General features: G+C 42.7%; 1 protein-coding gene across 23 annotated transcripts in view; it reads right to left on the bottom strand.

The window, feature by feature from the left end:
- KIAA1217 overlaps positions 1–14,339 on the bottom strand; it is a 358,771-nt gene that overhangs the window by 66,861 nt on the left and 277,571 nt on the right. For 20 of the 23 annotated variants that reach the window (XR_014173276.1, XR_014173277.1, XM_081931416.1 and 17 more), the window contains 2 exons: positions 9,610–9,808; positions 7,314–7,407 (listed from right to left, as the gene is read on the bottom strand). Coding sequence is in view for 20 of the 23 variants with exons in the window: in XM_081931416.1 (XP_081787542.1) it covers positions 7,314–7,407; positions 9,610–9,808 (293 nt within the window). In the remaining 3 variants the exon portion in view is untranslated. Of the gene's footprint in view, positions 1–164; positions 505–5,183; positions 5,321–7,313; positions 7,408–8,102; positions 8,194–9,609; positions 9,809–14,339 lie in introns of those variants that run through there. The other 3 variants (XM_081931428.1, XM_081931423.1, XM_081931424.1) reach the window with 3 other exon arrangements.

Below are 14,339 nucleotides of genomic sequence, written 5' to 3'. Positions count from 1 at the left end.
CGACAAAAGCCAAGCGAGCATATTTCATTCCTCCCGTTATGCGTCACACAAAATTATAGTTTTGCTTTCTCAAGATTATGCCAGCCCATAACCTCCCTTTAAAAAATAAATAAACCATTTAGCCCCACATGAATTTTGCATCTGTCTCTACAGCCGTGGCTTACCTTTCATGCTCCAGAAACGCTCACTTTTCTAGTAGGAGTCTTTGAGGTAGTGTAACGCTTGTGTCTAATGCTGCCCTTCAGGTCTCCCAAAAAACTGAACTGACATGCTCCCGTTTGCCGAGAGAAGTTTCAGCAGGGGAAAAAATGAGGAGGTCTGAAGGAGGAGCTGCCGCCTCATTCAAACGATTTCACGGCCATTTGGAAGCTTTTGCTTTCACTGCACAAAAGTTAAATCTGAGCATAGGCGGCGTTTTCCTGCCCTGTTCCGGAAATCAGGATAACCAAAACCAATGCTGAGCTAACGAGAAATGCTTCTTCCATGTGTTCTGCTTGGCAGACACCACAAGCCATGGCAAGGAAACACGTGATGTTTATAAATACAATATGGCTTGTGTTGTCATAACCTCTCAATGACAAAGCACTAGAAAGAAGCAGACAGCGATGCTGCGGGAAGGATGAGGTTTGGTATCCTGCGGACAGTCGATATCGAGCCGACGTGCAGGCACATCTCTCCCCTAAAGTAAACAGAGTCCCACGCCAAGTAGCAGGAGCAGAGAAGCACCATATGGGACCTTTTAAACCAATTCGAAGGAGCCTCAGCCATACCAGACTTTTAAAAATACTAATTGCTTAAATATCTGCTTTCCGCGCCAGATAACGGGTCCAGTGTTGCAACTCTAAAACAAACGACTTGTTTGGGGGATTGCTGGCAGTTCTGCAATCCTGATCTAGGACATTTGCCTGACTTCTTCTCTTTCCTCCTTCAAAAGAAAAGAAAAGGGGGTGGGGAGGGTGGAAAGGAAGCACTTTTTCATCTTGCTTTTCCGGCTTGATTTATTGAATATAAGAACATATGAGCTGTGCTGGATGTGGCCAAAGGTCCATCTAGCCCACCATCCTGTTCTCACATTGGCCAACCGGATGCCTGTAGGAAGGACACCCTCTGCCCCTTCTGCAATTTCCAGCAAGTGGAATTCAGAAACATTCAGTGGAGGGAGAACGTAGCCAATGTGGCTAGGAGCCACTGACAGCCTTATCCTCCACAAATTTGTCTAAGCCTCTTTAAAGACATTCAAGAAAGAGGGTGGCCATCGCTCTATCTTCAGGGAGCGGATTCCACAGGTTAACTATGCTCTGTGTGAAGTTCTCTCTTTTGTGCGCTCCGAGACCTCCATCACTCTGCTTTATTGGATGTCTCGGAGTTCTAGCATTATGAGAGTGGGAGAAAACTCATACCCTTCTATCATATCCTCAGCTGCTGGCCTCACCCCCAACCCCCCCCCCAAAAAGCCTCCAAATATTACAACCGATCTATATAGATGTGATACTGACTGAAATGAGCACGAGGGACAGGGCAGTCCTGCTCACTGCAAAAAGAGCCCTTGGAGCACATCCTCTGAGCCCAATTCTCCCTTGATCCTTTGAGCCCCAGGATGAAGAGATGAAAAAGGTAAGCCAGCCCTTACACTTACCAGGCCTGGACATGTGTGTGTGTGTGTGTGTGTGTTTGTGTTTGTGTGGAATTGACACACTGCCCCATTTTCTCAGGGATGCTCTCCAGTGCCAAGGCTACATAAACACCAGCAGCTTAAAGCACAGTGAAGACATCCACACACCCCACAATTCTGCATTTCAAGTCAAATTTGCCCATTGTTGCACACACCTGAAAGGGTGTACAACAAACATTTTATGTTTGGTTTCCTCATGCCTGCAACTGTCCCGTCCCCCAGCTCCCCTCCTATTGAAGGAACTGCTTTCTGAGCACAAGCAATGGCTAACGTGAATGTACACACCTCAGCTTAACAGAGAAGTGAATGTGCCTCGCATCTTCAGATCTGATGGAAGCTAGTTTGGAAGGGAAATGCATCAAAGGGCAGCATCTCACAAGAAACAACAAGATAGTTATGGATTGTAGCTAACCTCCACGTGTACGTGGCTTCAAACACCAGCAGTTGGGAGCACACTGTAGCCTGAGCTATGGCATACACAACCCAAGACAGCAGCCTGATTGCACCCCACCATTTTGTGGGGCCAGAGGGATTCGTTTCTGTATGTTCAGCAGTCTTTTGCCATTAACAGAAATTTAGTCATTTGCCATTAGCAGAAACTGAAGTCATCCATCTGTTTGGGCCCTTAGGATGTCCAAACACAAGCACTCCACTTTGCAAATGTAGGAAACATACCCAACTGCTTTAAATAGGCTGTTAATATATTCTTACTAGCCATGAAGCTTCATGGTGGGCAGGCACAAAACCAGACAAGAAGAAAAATGGTCAGGGCACTATATAATTTTGCTTATCAGTGATATAATATAAACCCCACCCTCCAAAAAAAAATGCAGAACAAATATACTCACAAAGTTTCAAGCAATAAATGACATCTGCGCAATCTCTGGTTTTGACCTAATTTTAATTCTCCCCCTCTCTCCGTCTCTCAATTCAGTGGAGCTGGTCTCATGCTCTCATTTCATTCAGTCCTACAACTGTCATCAGAAACGTGGAGGGAAAAGATCTGCAGCATTTCAGGGAGCTTCTTGAAAGTCTTTATTTAGTTATGACTTTCTCACATTTAATAAAAGTTAAATTAAAATACGTGTTTAACGTAGTTCTGCTCACGACATACACTGGCTACAATAAGCTCCAGAAAAATTAAAACAGCAGGAGGGGCGCAGTTTACGCTCCTGAATGTCTTTGGCGGTCCTGTGGATTCTGCACATCTAGTTTAAATTTGATGCATTTTTCACTGCAATCATACGACACAGTTTCACGGCTCATCAAATTTGCAGCTCAGTTCACTGATGCTCCAAAGCCTCTCGTGCCACCGTTTCTCCCCTATTTATCATTTCTATAGCATACTCATGTTAAAGTGTAACATGCCTTTGCATCTATCCTCTAAACAACCCAGTGAGATAGGCCACTATTATTCCTGTTCGTAGATGGCTACCAGAACTGAGACTTGCCCAAGGCCACAGAAACAGTCACTGGCAGAGTTGGGGCACGTAGTCTTGAACAATCCTTCTACAAAGAGTGATTCCTCAGGAATGTAACCCAGATTATTCAGGGGAAAGTATGTACCAGCCATTAGATGAAATTACGGATTGCTTAAAATTGGGTTTGAGAAGAACGTCATTTATTGGAAAAACGGCTTTCAAAAATGTGAAAATTGCTTAAAATTTTGGTGAAATATTGGAAGTTCTGGCCACTAGGGGGACACCTTCACCAGAAAGTTTAACCGTGGGTGGTAGTGGGGAGGGGGAGTAATATGTAAAAGTTACCAAGTGGTGGGTTTTCTCTGTACAGGGGTACCTCGGGCTACAAACACCTCAGGTTACAATCACTTCGGGTTACAGATTCTGCTAACCCAGAAGTAGTACCTCGGGTTAAGAACTTTACCTTAGGATGAGAACAGAAATCGCGTGGCGGCAGTGGAAGGCCCCATTAGCTAAAGTGGTACCTCAGGTTAAGAACGGTTTCAGGTTAAGAACGGACCTCCGGAATGAATTAAGTTCATAACCAGAGGTACCACTGCAAACAACTGCATGATCACTTCTTACAATTCTGGTGATGGAACTGGAACTTTACCTAATGACAGAATTAGTGCTGGTGGCAGGATATTTTGTGCTGTAGGCAAGGCTAACTACTTGCACCCCAAATACAGATAGCATGTGTGTGTGTGTGTATGTGTGCACAAGATATAACAAAAAACCTAATCTGAATAGAACTGTGTCTCTTTTGACGTCTGTGCCCTAGACAGCTGCCTAAGTTGGCCTAATGACAGCAGACTCCTTGGCTAGAAGTCATTGTTTTTGCAAATACGTGAGTGAATAGAGAATTTAAGCTGCGCAAAACAGGAAGGTAAGGCATCAATCTACTACATGTGGCAGGTAACAGTTTTTCATCAGAAAATAGATACAATCCCATTTCCAGTGAAAGAAAGGGTTCAGTCTGGCTCTTTAACAGTCCGCACCTGAACTTTAGACACAGTGGCACTTTTTATTACTTTACTCTTCCTGAAAGAAACTGTGTACGCAGTGAGGAAGTGGAATGAATTAATATATTGACACTCCCTTCCCCCAAAACAGCAAGGGTAATAACATTTTCCAGAAGGAAAAAAAATGCTTCCTTAGATTTAAGAAAGGGATATGTATGTCTGAGGAACAGAAGCTATATAAGAGATAACCCTTAAATCCAGCTGCCCCTTCTGAAAAGGAGTAAATTGGAAAATGGGAAGATGAAAAGGAGAAGGTGGACAAGGACGGACCTCCATGGAAAGGCTTCGATCGTGTGTTTGGCATTTCTTGCCTCTGAAGTGGTTTTACCCTCTATGATCAATACCCGACGCCTGGAAAGGATGGCCGATCCTCCCGGATACAAGTGTTGCTTGGGTTAAAAAGTAATTAAAGCAGTTGCCCTCCAAGGCAGCAAACATTCTTTCCTTGCAATCTGTTCTGCTGGAGCAGTTCTAAACCAACAGCACCCTGGGCTGGGCTGCCATTTGAAGGGAAAAGGAAGCTGAACTTGATGGTGGAGAGCAAATCATCCACGCCCAACGGTCGTCCCTAATAATGTACTCAACTTTATTCAACAGCATATTATCAATGGCATAAAAATGCAGCCCATCCTTCTGTCACACTGGGTCAAGCTAACTATATATATATATATGAATGAGAAATCTTATTACAACTGGAGAAGCATTAAGAGTTCCAGCTTCTGAGGGCGGAAGGACAGTCTCGCCTGTTAATAGATGTTGGACCTACAAAGAAGTCTTTGCTTTGTGCACATAAAACTCCCACTTGTTCCATTACAAGTACAGTCAAAGGAAGGGGAAGCAGGGAAAGATCCCTCACCCAGCTTGCCTTTCACTATCCTGCTAATGTTTTCTCCATGCTGCTTCAACGATCCCTCCCCTCCTTCTCTTCCCTCCCCATTTTTTATGAGCTAAATGTAACAAAAGCAGGTAACTGGGCGCTTCTTCCATGAGGTCTCTGTCCCATCCTGCTAGGTTTTTAGAGGCACTTACCTGAAAGAACCGTTCCTTGAATGTGAACGCCATTCTGTCCATCTCCCCAATGGCTGCCCAAGTTCTGACTCTGCTTAGCTCGTGAAAGCTAATAACATCACAGCTCCAAGCGAGCTGGCTGCAGATCAGGAAATGAATTTTCTTGGCAGAGGTGCACATTTTAACATGCCACCTGCCGTGTGACATACCTCCACAGAGTCACTGGAGAGCCGGGCAGAAGCAGAGAGAGAAACCGTTTCACAGAAAGCAACACCTCGCTGCCCAGCGTATATATATAGAAATTACCAGCCCCTGCTACGTTAATAACTCCAGCAAGGCTCTAATGCACTCAGACTCCAAATGCAAAGCACCGAAGTGGGCGTGCAAGAAAACTCTGAAACAGATGCACGGTTATAAAGGCCGTATTTTTACAGGTGGTTTTCACAACGTTTGACATCCGCTTCAAAGTCCTATATGACTTACTAAAAAACCAAGCGGCCCACATGGTAATAACACATTCCTTGGCCCGATACACTTAATGCATTTTATCCAGAGGAACATACATCAAAGAATATTTTCCTTAAGGAAAGATTTCACCTGAACAACAACAAAAAAAGACACTTAACAGGGTTTCTCACGGGCAGCAAAAGCTTGCCGCCATTTTAAAACGGCTATTTTGTGCCAGCGGCCATTTATTACTTCTTTTGGAATGCAGTGACTATGAAGGTGTGGGCTTAAATAGATCCCAGACAAAAACTAACTAGTTGCACCTGAATCCTGTCCCACATGCTGAAGAGATCCCACATGCAAATCGATCATCTTCAGCACAGGGACGGGGAAGGTTTTCCAGACTGTGGGCTGCAATCACTCACAGGAGAGCTCCTTGGGCCTGCATGCCATTGGTGCAAAGGACCAAAGGTAAATACTGGCGTAGCCAGAGGCAAACACAGGCTAAGAAACAGATGTGACTCTTATCTTTGTACATTAGGCCACATTCTCCGAATGCAGAACCCAGAAGTTTATAAACACAGAGGGAGAGATCTCTCCATCCAGGAAGGCAAGAGGCATCACCACAGTCCACGGTCTCATTCCAGCCTGGCAAAACCACTTGAGGTGAAGGAACAGGGAGGATCCATGGCCTAGGGAGAGGGGTTGTAGCCTAGGCAAAATTCAAGGGCTAACAGAGAATTTGGCCCCAGATCCTGTCGTTCCCTACCTCTGCTTTAATATTTCACAGCTGGCCAGGGAGAGCAGCCACTAGCTACATCAATTTAAATTACACAAAGCACCAATAAATATTTGGGACTGTGTCTCATCCACATCAATATTGACAAGCGGAAGTGTTAGACTTATAATGAAAACCTTGATGAGCTCAACAGGGCTTGTTCCTGAAGCGACTACATAAGACTGTGAGGTTTTTGTTTTGGCATAAGTTGCACTTGTGCCTAACGCTCCCAACTTAAACCAATGTGAGAGCAAGGATGTAAAGATTATGGGACACCAATCAGAAGAGGATACAATCCAAAGCATATCTATACAGAAGTAAGTCCTACTGAATTCTCTAAGGCTTATTCCTTATTCAATAAGGCTTATTTCTGGGTTAGGAGTGTAGCTGTAGTCAGCAACACTTTGCCTCCTAGAAGGCAGTCTGAAAGTATCTTAAGATTCAAATAAACTGTCTTGGTTTGGTTAACCAGCTGATGGCAGATCCCTTTCCCTTTCAAAGTATGATTCCTCACCACCAGGACTAAACAGTTACCTCCTGGAGTAGACACTGGTGGGAACCCTGATTAGCACTTCACAGAGGTTTCTCCTAACCTCTGTTATGTTAGATTGTATTATGAGATCCTGAATTAAGCAAGAACCTTGGTGAGCACCAATAGCAGTTACTACCGAAGGAGAAGGTTGAGGACTCCCCATCATTTACTAACCAGTAAGCAAACAACAGAATTGGTATCTGCACTAGGAATATCGATCAGCCCTTGAAAGGAGCCAATGTGGCAGATTTTCAAGCGTTATTTAACAGTAGACATTTTTTTTGGGGGGGGGGAGGATTAAAAGATAAGTGCAGGCATGTGTGCTACCCCATGCAGGTTTTTATCATACAAAAAGAGACAATTAGAGAACAACAAGAAAAAAAACACTACTTACCCTTACATCTCCATTTACAGCTCTGGGCATGTGATTGAAAGCATGTGCAGGATCTTTGTTGTAAACTTTAAGGAAAGATCTGTCTTGAATGTTCCTAGAATTGAGAACAAAACAAAGTAACTAAGAATCAACAATAAAGAGAGTTGAAATAACATTAGTTTACCCAGTTTGCTGTCCCTAGCCCTAACAATTCAGATATCACCATGGTAGGAACCAACCAATGAAAAACTCTCTACAACAGACAGACATCTCAGCTCTTACTTATCCCTTGGGAGGCGTAATTCTTTCAGAATAAATACACACCCTTTCAAATTAAGATATTTTTCAGTTTAATTAAAGCTCCTGGGTGCAGGGACTTGTGAAAGCAAAGCCCATTTTACATTTCAATTAAGTTCAGTTGTTCTTCACCAACAATGAACTCAGATTTCCCCTCCTTTTTGTAATAAACAGACCAAAATAAAACATCATTTTTAAAAAAAAGAAAACAGAAGAATACTTGCACATATTCAATCTCCCATGACCCAAATCCTATGCCTGATAAGTCCTATGAATTCAGGAGGACTTACTTCTGAGTATACGTATCTGGAATCTAGCTGCAAATCATTTCTAAACATATTAACCAATATCAGCTCTGTCAATTTTGACTAAAAATGGGCAAAAGGCAATAGGGAGCTTCCATTTCAAAATTAGTTTTAGAAAGTTTAAAGATAAGTTTACAGTTAACAAAGCTATAACATTGATGCAACAATTTAAAAAGCCAGTTGTATTCCAGTCAGCTTCAAAACCTACCTTACGAACAGTTTATGGGTTAAAGACCTGAAACAATCCCTGCATTTTTCCTCCTTCAGGAATAATCGGCCACAAAGACTGCAATCTAAACACACTTATGTCCTCTTAAAACGACGCTGCCTTTCATTAAACACCCGTGATCTCTGGAGAATTTGCACATAAGACTGAATTCCTTTGCTCCAGGTGCAGCTACAAGTTTAGTGGGCTGATCTTAATCACCGGGATTATCGGGGGTGGGGGTGGTGGGGAGAACACATGGTGAAGGATTTTTGGACAGGTCTCATTTCTTTTAAAGTCACACTGCAGTTGGTAATTGCCTTGAATCTGTAACTAGTCAGAACTTGCAGCATTTGCTGCTGTTGACTTCAAGCAGCCTGTCAGGAAAAGCAGAGTGCTGAAGAGACAGATCTGCCCTAGCAGTTAAGAAGCATAGGGTTAATTAGACATTAAGCATGACTAAGAGTTAGCGCTGAAGGGGAACCACAGCAAAATGCCCACAGACATCCCTCAACGTCCTGTAGCTCAGGATGCACACACACACACCCCTTAAAGCACACTCAAAACAGTTCCTTTCCCTCAAAGAATTCTGGGCACTGTAGTTCACTCCTCACAGATTTACAATTCCCAGCAATGCTAGCAAATGACAGTGTCCAGAATTCTTTGAGGGGGGAAATGTGCTTTGAAGGTGCTTTAAAGGTGTAGTGTGTGCAACAGTCTCGGGGCACAAAGGATAGTTCACACATCCACAACACTATTAGCCACTTTTCAAGGATGGATCTACGCTCGGAGCATCTTAAGACAATATTCTGATTCAGACACAACAGGAAAAGCGAGCCGCTCATATACATATTCCTCTTCCTATACCGTATTTTTCGCTCTATAAGACACACTTTTCCCCTCCTAAAAAGTAAGGGGAAATGTGTGTGCATCTTATGGAGCGAATGCAGGCTCCATGGCTTCGCCTTGCTTTCGCTGAAGCCAGGAGAGCAAGAGGGATCGGTGCACACCGATCCCTCTTGCTCTCCTGGTTTCAGTTCACTGGAGAGGTGCTGTGCAGCTTTCCCTCTCTGCGCAGCACCCCTTCAGCAAAGCTTCACTGAAGGGGCGCTGTGCAGAGAGGGGGAGAATATTTTTTTCCTTGTTCTCCCCCTCTAAAACTAGGTGTGTCTTAAGGTCGGGTGCATCTTATTGAAAGAAAAATACGGTAATTTAAAACAGAGACAAGAACCTGTGCCATTCTGACTGCTTTTAGACTGCACTCCAGCCATCTCCTGTCAGCATGGCTAGTGATATAGAAAACTAAAGCTGCTTTCTACCTTGGGAGTTTTCCCATTCCTCTTGCAGGAAAGATGTGAAAAGTTGTGCTTGGATAACAGGAGGATTTAGAGAGACAAAAAAATGTGAAGTCCTCCTTTCTGATCTGTAACCCTTTTACACTGTACCATGTCTTAACAACCCAACCTAACCAAAGCAACATTATTATTGTTGTTATTACTTACTTACTTACCTTACATCACTTAATTCATAATAGATATTCCTGCTCTCATCCTTGATGTATATTGCCACACTGGGGGACTCCAGCATTTTCATTGTCAGCTGCTGGGGGAAGGCACTTACAAAAAGGGCACGGATTGTATCTGTGCTCGTGATCTCATTGGGCATCCTTAGCTGTTTAGTTTCATCTCCGTACTGAAGGTACAAAACACCTATGAGGACAAAAAAACAACAAGAACATCTTGGTTGACATGAATGAAGTAGGAATATCAAGCTTCATTCTGGATACGAGTTAAAGAGGCCTGTTTGCACAAAGGGCTCGTGATACATATATCAACTCTCTAATTCAGTATTGGAAAAGGAGTATAATTCTCTGCGGCTATTGATTATATGCTCTCAAGAAGTACAGATGCTGCAAGGAAGGTTTTTATTATTATTATTACTATTATTATAGTGTTCTTCAGCCAGGGCCATTTCAGTCTTGCATCTGAAAGGATACTTTTTCAGGTGGCTCAATATCTGCCGCAAACCATGATGTCTGGCAAAGAGAGTTTAAAAACCTGCAGAAAGTTTCACCTTGCAGGTTCAACATAAATATCTTAGTTTTGTCATTCTGTCCCTCTCGTGATGTGAGACTAGCATGATGTCTGGGTTCTTCAGTGATGCTTGTTTGCATATGCCTTGGGCAACTCGGAAGAAACATATTCTAAATGTGCTTTTAGAATATGGAGGAAGGTTTTGCTGGTAACTAGGATGGGCTCTGGTGGAAACTGTCCCTCTCCTCACTTAAAAAAGCACAGCCGTGGGTATTTGCGACAGCAACAGAAATGGGAAACTGATTTTTGAGGTTTCCGTATTGCTTTTTAAATGTTCTCGCCATTTTGCAAGGCCACAAAGGTTCCAGTTGGCCAAGCCTTATTCTCCCAACTGAGCGTTTGAAACTGCTTGGAGACTGGGATGCGGGGTTGGAAGACTCGAGCATGAGCTGATGAAAACATTACTTCTCATTTGGTTTGGTTTATTAATTTATTAAAGTCTTCCTACTTGATCTCAGGATAAGATACATATTTCAACATTTCAGTCGCATATGCAACTTGATAAAGCAATACATGAACTTGCTTGCCTTGATGAACAATAGATTGTGTAGAAACTAGCCTACTATACTTAGCTAAAAATGTACATTTGCTGCTTCTCTTAATTTTGCAGCTGGCCTCACACACCACTGGCTTGTCGCCCTCAGAAGGTTTACAGAAAGGAATGCAGAAAAAGGCTTCCCATTCCTGTAATATGGGAACATAGGAAGCTGCCTGATACTGAGTCAGAACATTAGTCAGTGGAGGGTCACCTCTGTCTACACTGACTGGCAGACGTTCACCAGGGTCTCAGGCAGAGATCATACCCAGGATGGAATCTCGGACCTTCTGCATTCAAATCATGCATTCCACCACTAAAGTTATTATCTGCACTAAAGATGAGATCTGCATCGATCCACATATCCCTCTGCACATTTCCCCAATGACTTGTAACTGATTGTGTGTGTGTGTGTTTGTAACTTGACAATATTGCATCTGAATCCCCTCTCACCCCCTACAAGCCAATGAACATGGGATTAGGATGGTGAAGCACTAACACCATCACACCACATGCTTTTCAATCATACACTATCCAAGAGGTTCTTTCCACAAGTCCCATCAAAGACAGAGCAAGACACCATCTCTGCTGCAGACAAATATTAGTATCAAACAGGCACATTTGGGAGAAAGTACACACTGAATTGAAGAAGATATTAAAGTACACGTTCATAAAGAAACCAGAAATCTTTCTTCTAGGGATATTAGGACAAGAGATAAAAAAGGAAGATCGCAGATTGGTATACTATGCGGTTACGGCAGCAAGGGTAGTATTAGCCCAGAAGTGGAAACTACGGGAAACCCCAACGGTGGAGGAGTGGAGATCTAAGTTGTCGGATTACGCAGAGTTGGATAGATTAACAGGAAAAGTTAGATACATAAGAGACCAAGTGTTCACCAAAGATTGGGAAAAGTATGTAGATTATCTGGAATGTATTAGCGAAGGGCAAATAACGCTAAAGGGATTTAGAGACGCACTGTGAAAGACTAAGAGTTATTGTGCAAAGCAAATAGGAATTAGGAATCGGTATAATGACAATATAAGTAATGAAACGTGTAATTTTATTTATTGCTTCGAATGATTTATGGACAGGCTGAAGGAAGTCCCGTAAGAGACGACTATGTTATATGGATGATATGGAAATGATAATTGCTGTTTATTATTTTTAATTTTTTTCTTCTGTGTATTTTTTTTTTTTTTGTATTTGTGTGTTACCTTGTGTTCTTTTTGGAAATAACTAATAAAAAAGAATGAGAGAAAAAAAACCAAACAGGCACATTCAAAGCACTCTTTTTGCCGCCTGCTTAAAACAATTTTGTTTAGGCACACCTATCCAGACACATTTTAATCTTTTTTACCGTTGGTAGGTTGGTTTTTTTTATATAAAAAACAACATTTCATTAAATGTTTTAAGTATTTTCAACTGATTTTATTGATAATTTTAATTTTCTTGTAAACCACTTAAGAGGCTTTTCTACAATCTGCAATGAAGCAGGAAATAAATTTTGTATATCTGGATAGACAAAGATAACACAGCACCCTTTATCCAGGAATGAATTCTTCAGAGACAAGCAGAGACTTTCAATAACAATTAACACTTCTTGTAATGTGAGATAAGTTCGTTGGTGTACTGTCTCGGTTATTATTGCCATCCTCAGCACTAGCTTTTCCAGCTTTTCAAGGCATCCTTTCAGAGCTTCTCTTAAGGTCACCTTCATGATCTTTGTGGTATTTCTAGCCTGAGGCCTTAAGCATTATTTTCCATTAATTATTCTCACCTAGTTATACACACACTTCACACTTTTAAAAAGAAAGGGGGCTGCAATATTTCTGCCTGCACATAATCTTTCAGCGCGATCTGCTGCATAAAAAAAAAGACAATAGCTAACCCAAAGTTCCTGGTACACCTTTTCTTTTTCTTTTCTGCTCTGGATTAAAAAAACAACAACCTGTATGGTTTTGCTCACCTGGATAATGAAATTAAGTGCCGGGCTTAAAGCCAAGTAATCAGCCTATAAAAGTGACTAGGACTTAGACTGAGAAAGCAAACAAGGAGAAGAGTGAAACAACTAAATCCTATGCAGAATTAGTCAAAAGCAAGCTCCACTGTGTGCAAAGGAATAAGCAACAGAGCTTATTCTCCAGAATAGGTGCGAAGACTGCAATGCAAACCTTTTGGCATGTCTCTTGGGCTCTTGGTATTCACTGCTGTGTATTGATGGCAAGGAGACCTGGGACATTTTATTTCCAAGGCACCTGGTATCTACAGTATAGACTTGGGCATCCAAGAGAACTACATTACCTAGGCTCCATGGAACCCAAGACACAACGTGGCAGCACTCTAGCTGCCAGTCAAAGAAAGAAGCAGCTGGTGCAGAGCTCAGGGCAGCTGAGCAGTGGCACAAAACCAACCCAATAGGGATTATGATGATTCAGCATCTAGCCAATGCTTTTCCCAATCTTACAAGCCAGCAGCCAGGGTCACAACTGGTCTGGAGAATGGTAAGAGGCTCATGAAGTTGGTCTACATAGGAAATTGCACCAGATGGGATCAAATATGGATTATTGATCTCGTGACTACTTGGTCTATGAGCAGCAACAAAACTGCTAGCACATTTGCAAAGCAGGGTTCGATAGGTTTCAAATTGGATGGGGGACTGTGTGTTGAGTGAGAGTCCTGCATTGTTGACCCTCCAAGTCCCTTCCAAGTCTACAACTCTATGATTATAGGATGAGTTTGGAGATACCTGCTGGGGCTTCCTCAATCTCTTTGGGGATAGACAGCGTGTGCAGGACCTCTGATTACCTGCGGAAGGGCTGTAGCTCAATGGCAGACCACATGCTCTGCATGCAAAAGGCCGCAGGTTCAATCGTTCATATCTCCAGATAAAGCTCAGAAGGACCTTTGCCAGAAAAACCTGGAGAGCTGCTGCCGGTCAGTGTTGATAGTTCTGACCTAGATGGTCCAAGGATCTCACTCCATATAAGGCAGCTTCCTATTTGGAGGAAAGCTAATGGAGAACCTAGAACACATTTCCCTTCTTTTTTCTCTTCCCCTCTGCCCATTCTTTTTCACTCCACTCCTTTCACCTATTTAGTTCACTGTGCCAGGTGAAGCTGTGTCATCCTGAAGTTGCACCTGTGGGGAATCAGAAACACCCTTGAAGGGGACCCACAGTTTTATGGGAAAGGGTTGGATGGGTTGGGGAAAGAAAAGGCTGAAGTTATGACGGGCCAGATATTTTGGAATTCAAGCTCTATTTTTCACTTTGCTATATTTCCATTTTGTAGAAAACAGCGAATTCCCTCCCAAAAAGGAGACATAACATGAGCACCTGCTGCAAATGACAGATGAAAGAGTTGCATGAATTTACATTACATTTTTATACTGGCCTATAAAACGTAAGAAGCCAGGGAGGCTATCGAATCATGTTTTTGGAGATTAGCACGGCTTGTGTGGTGTATGTTTGCTGAGGTAGCCATGCTAAACAGCATTTTGGCTCTCTCTGTTGCCTTCTTTCAGGTGCATTCTCAAGATATCTGCTTACACACAAAGGAAGAGCAGATTAAAGGAAGGGACAAATGTGATTACACAGCTTTATTTGGGACGGT

This window comes from Podarcis melisellensis, assembly GCF_964234715.1.
Source record: "Podarcis melisellensis genome assembly, chromosome: 12".
NCBI classification, from domain to species: domain Eukaryota; kingdom Metazoa; phylum Chordata; class Lepidosauria; order Squamata; family Lacertidae; genus Podarcis; species Podarcis melisellensis.
This window is presented reverse-complemented; position numbering and strand designations above follow the sequence as displayed.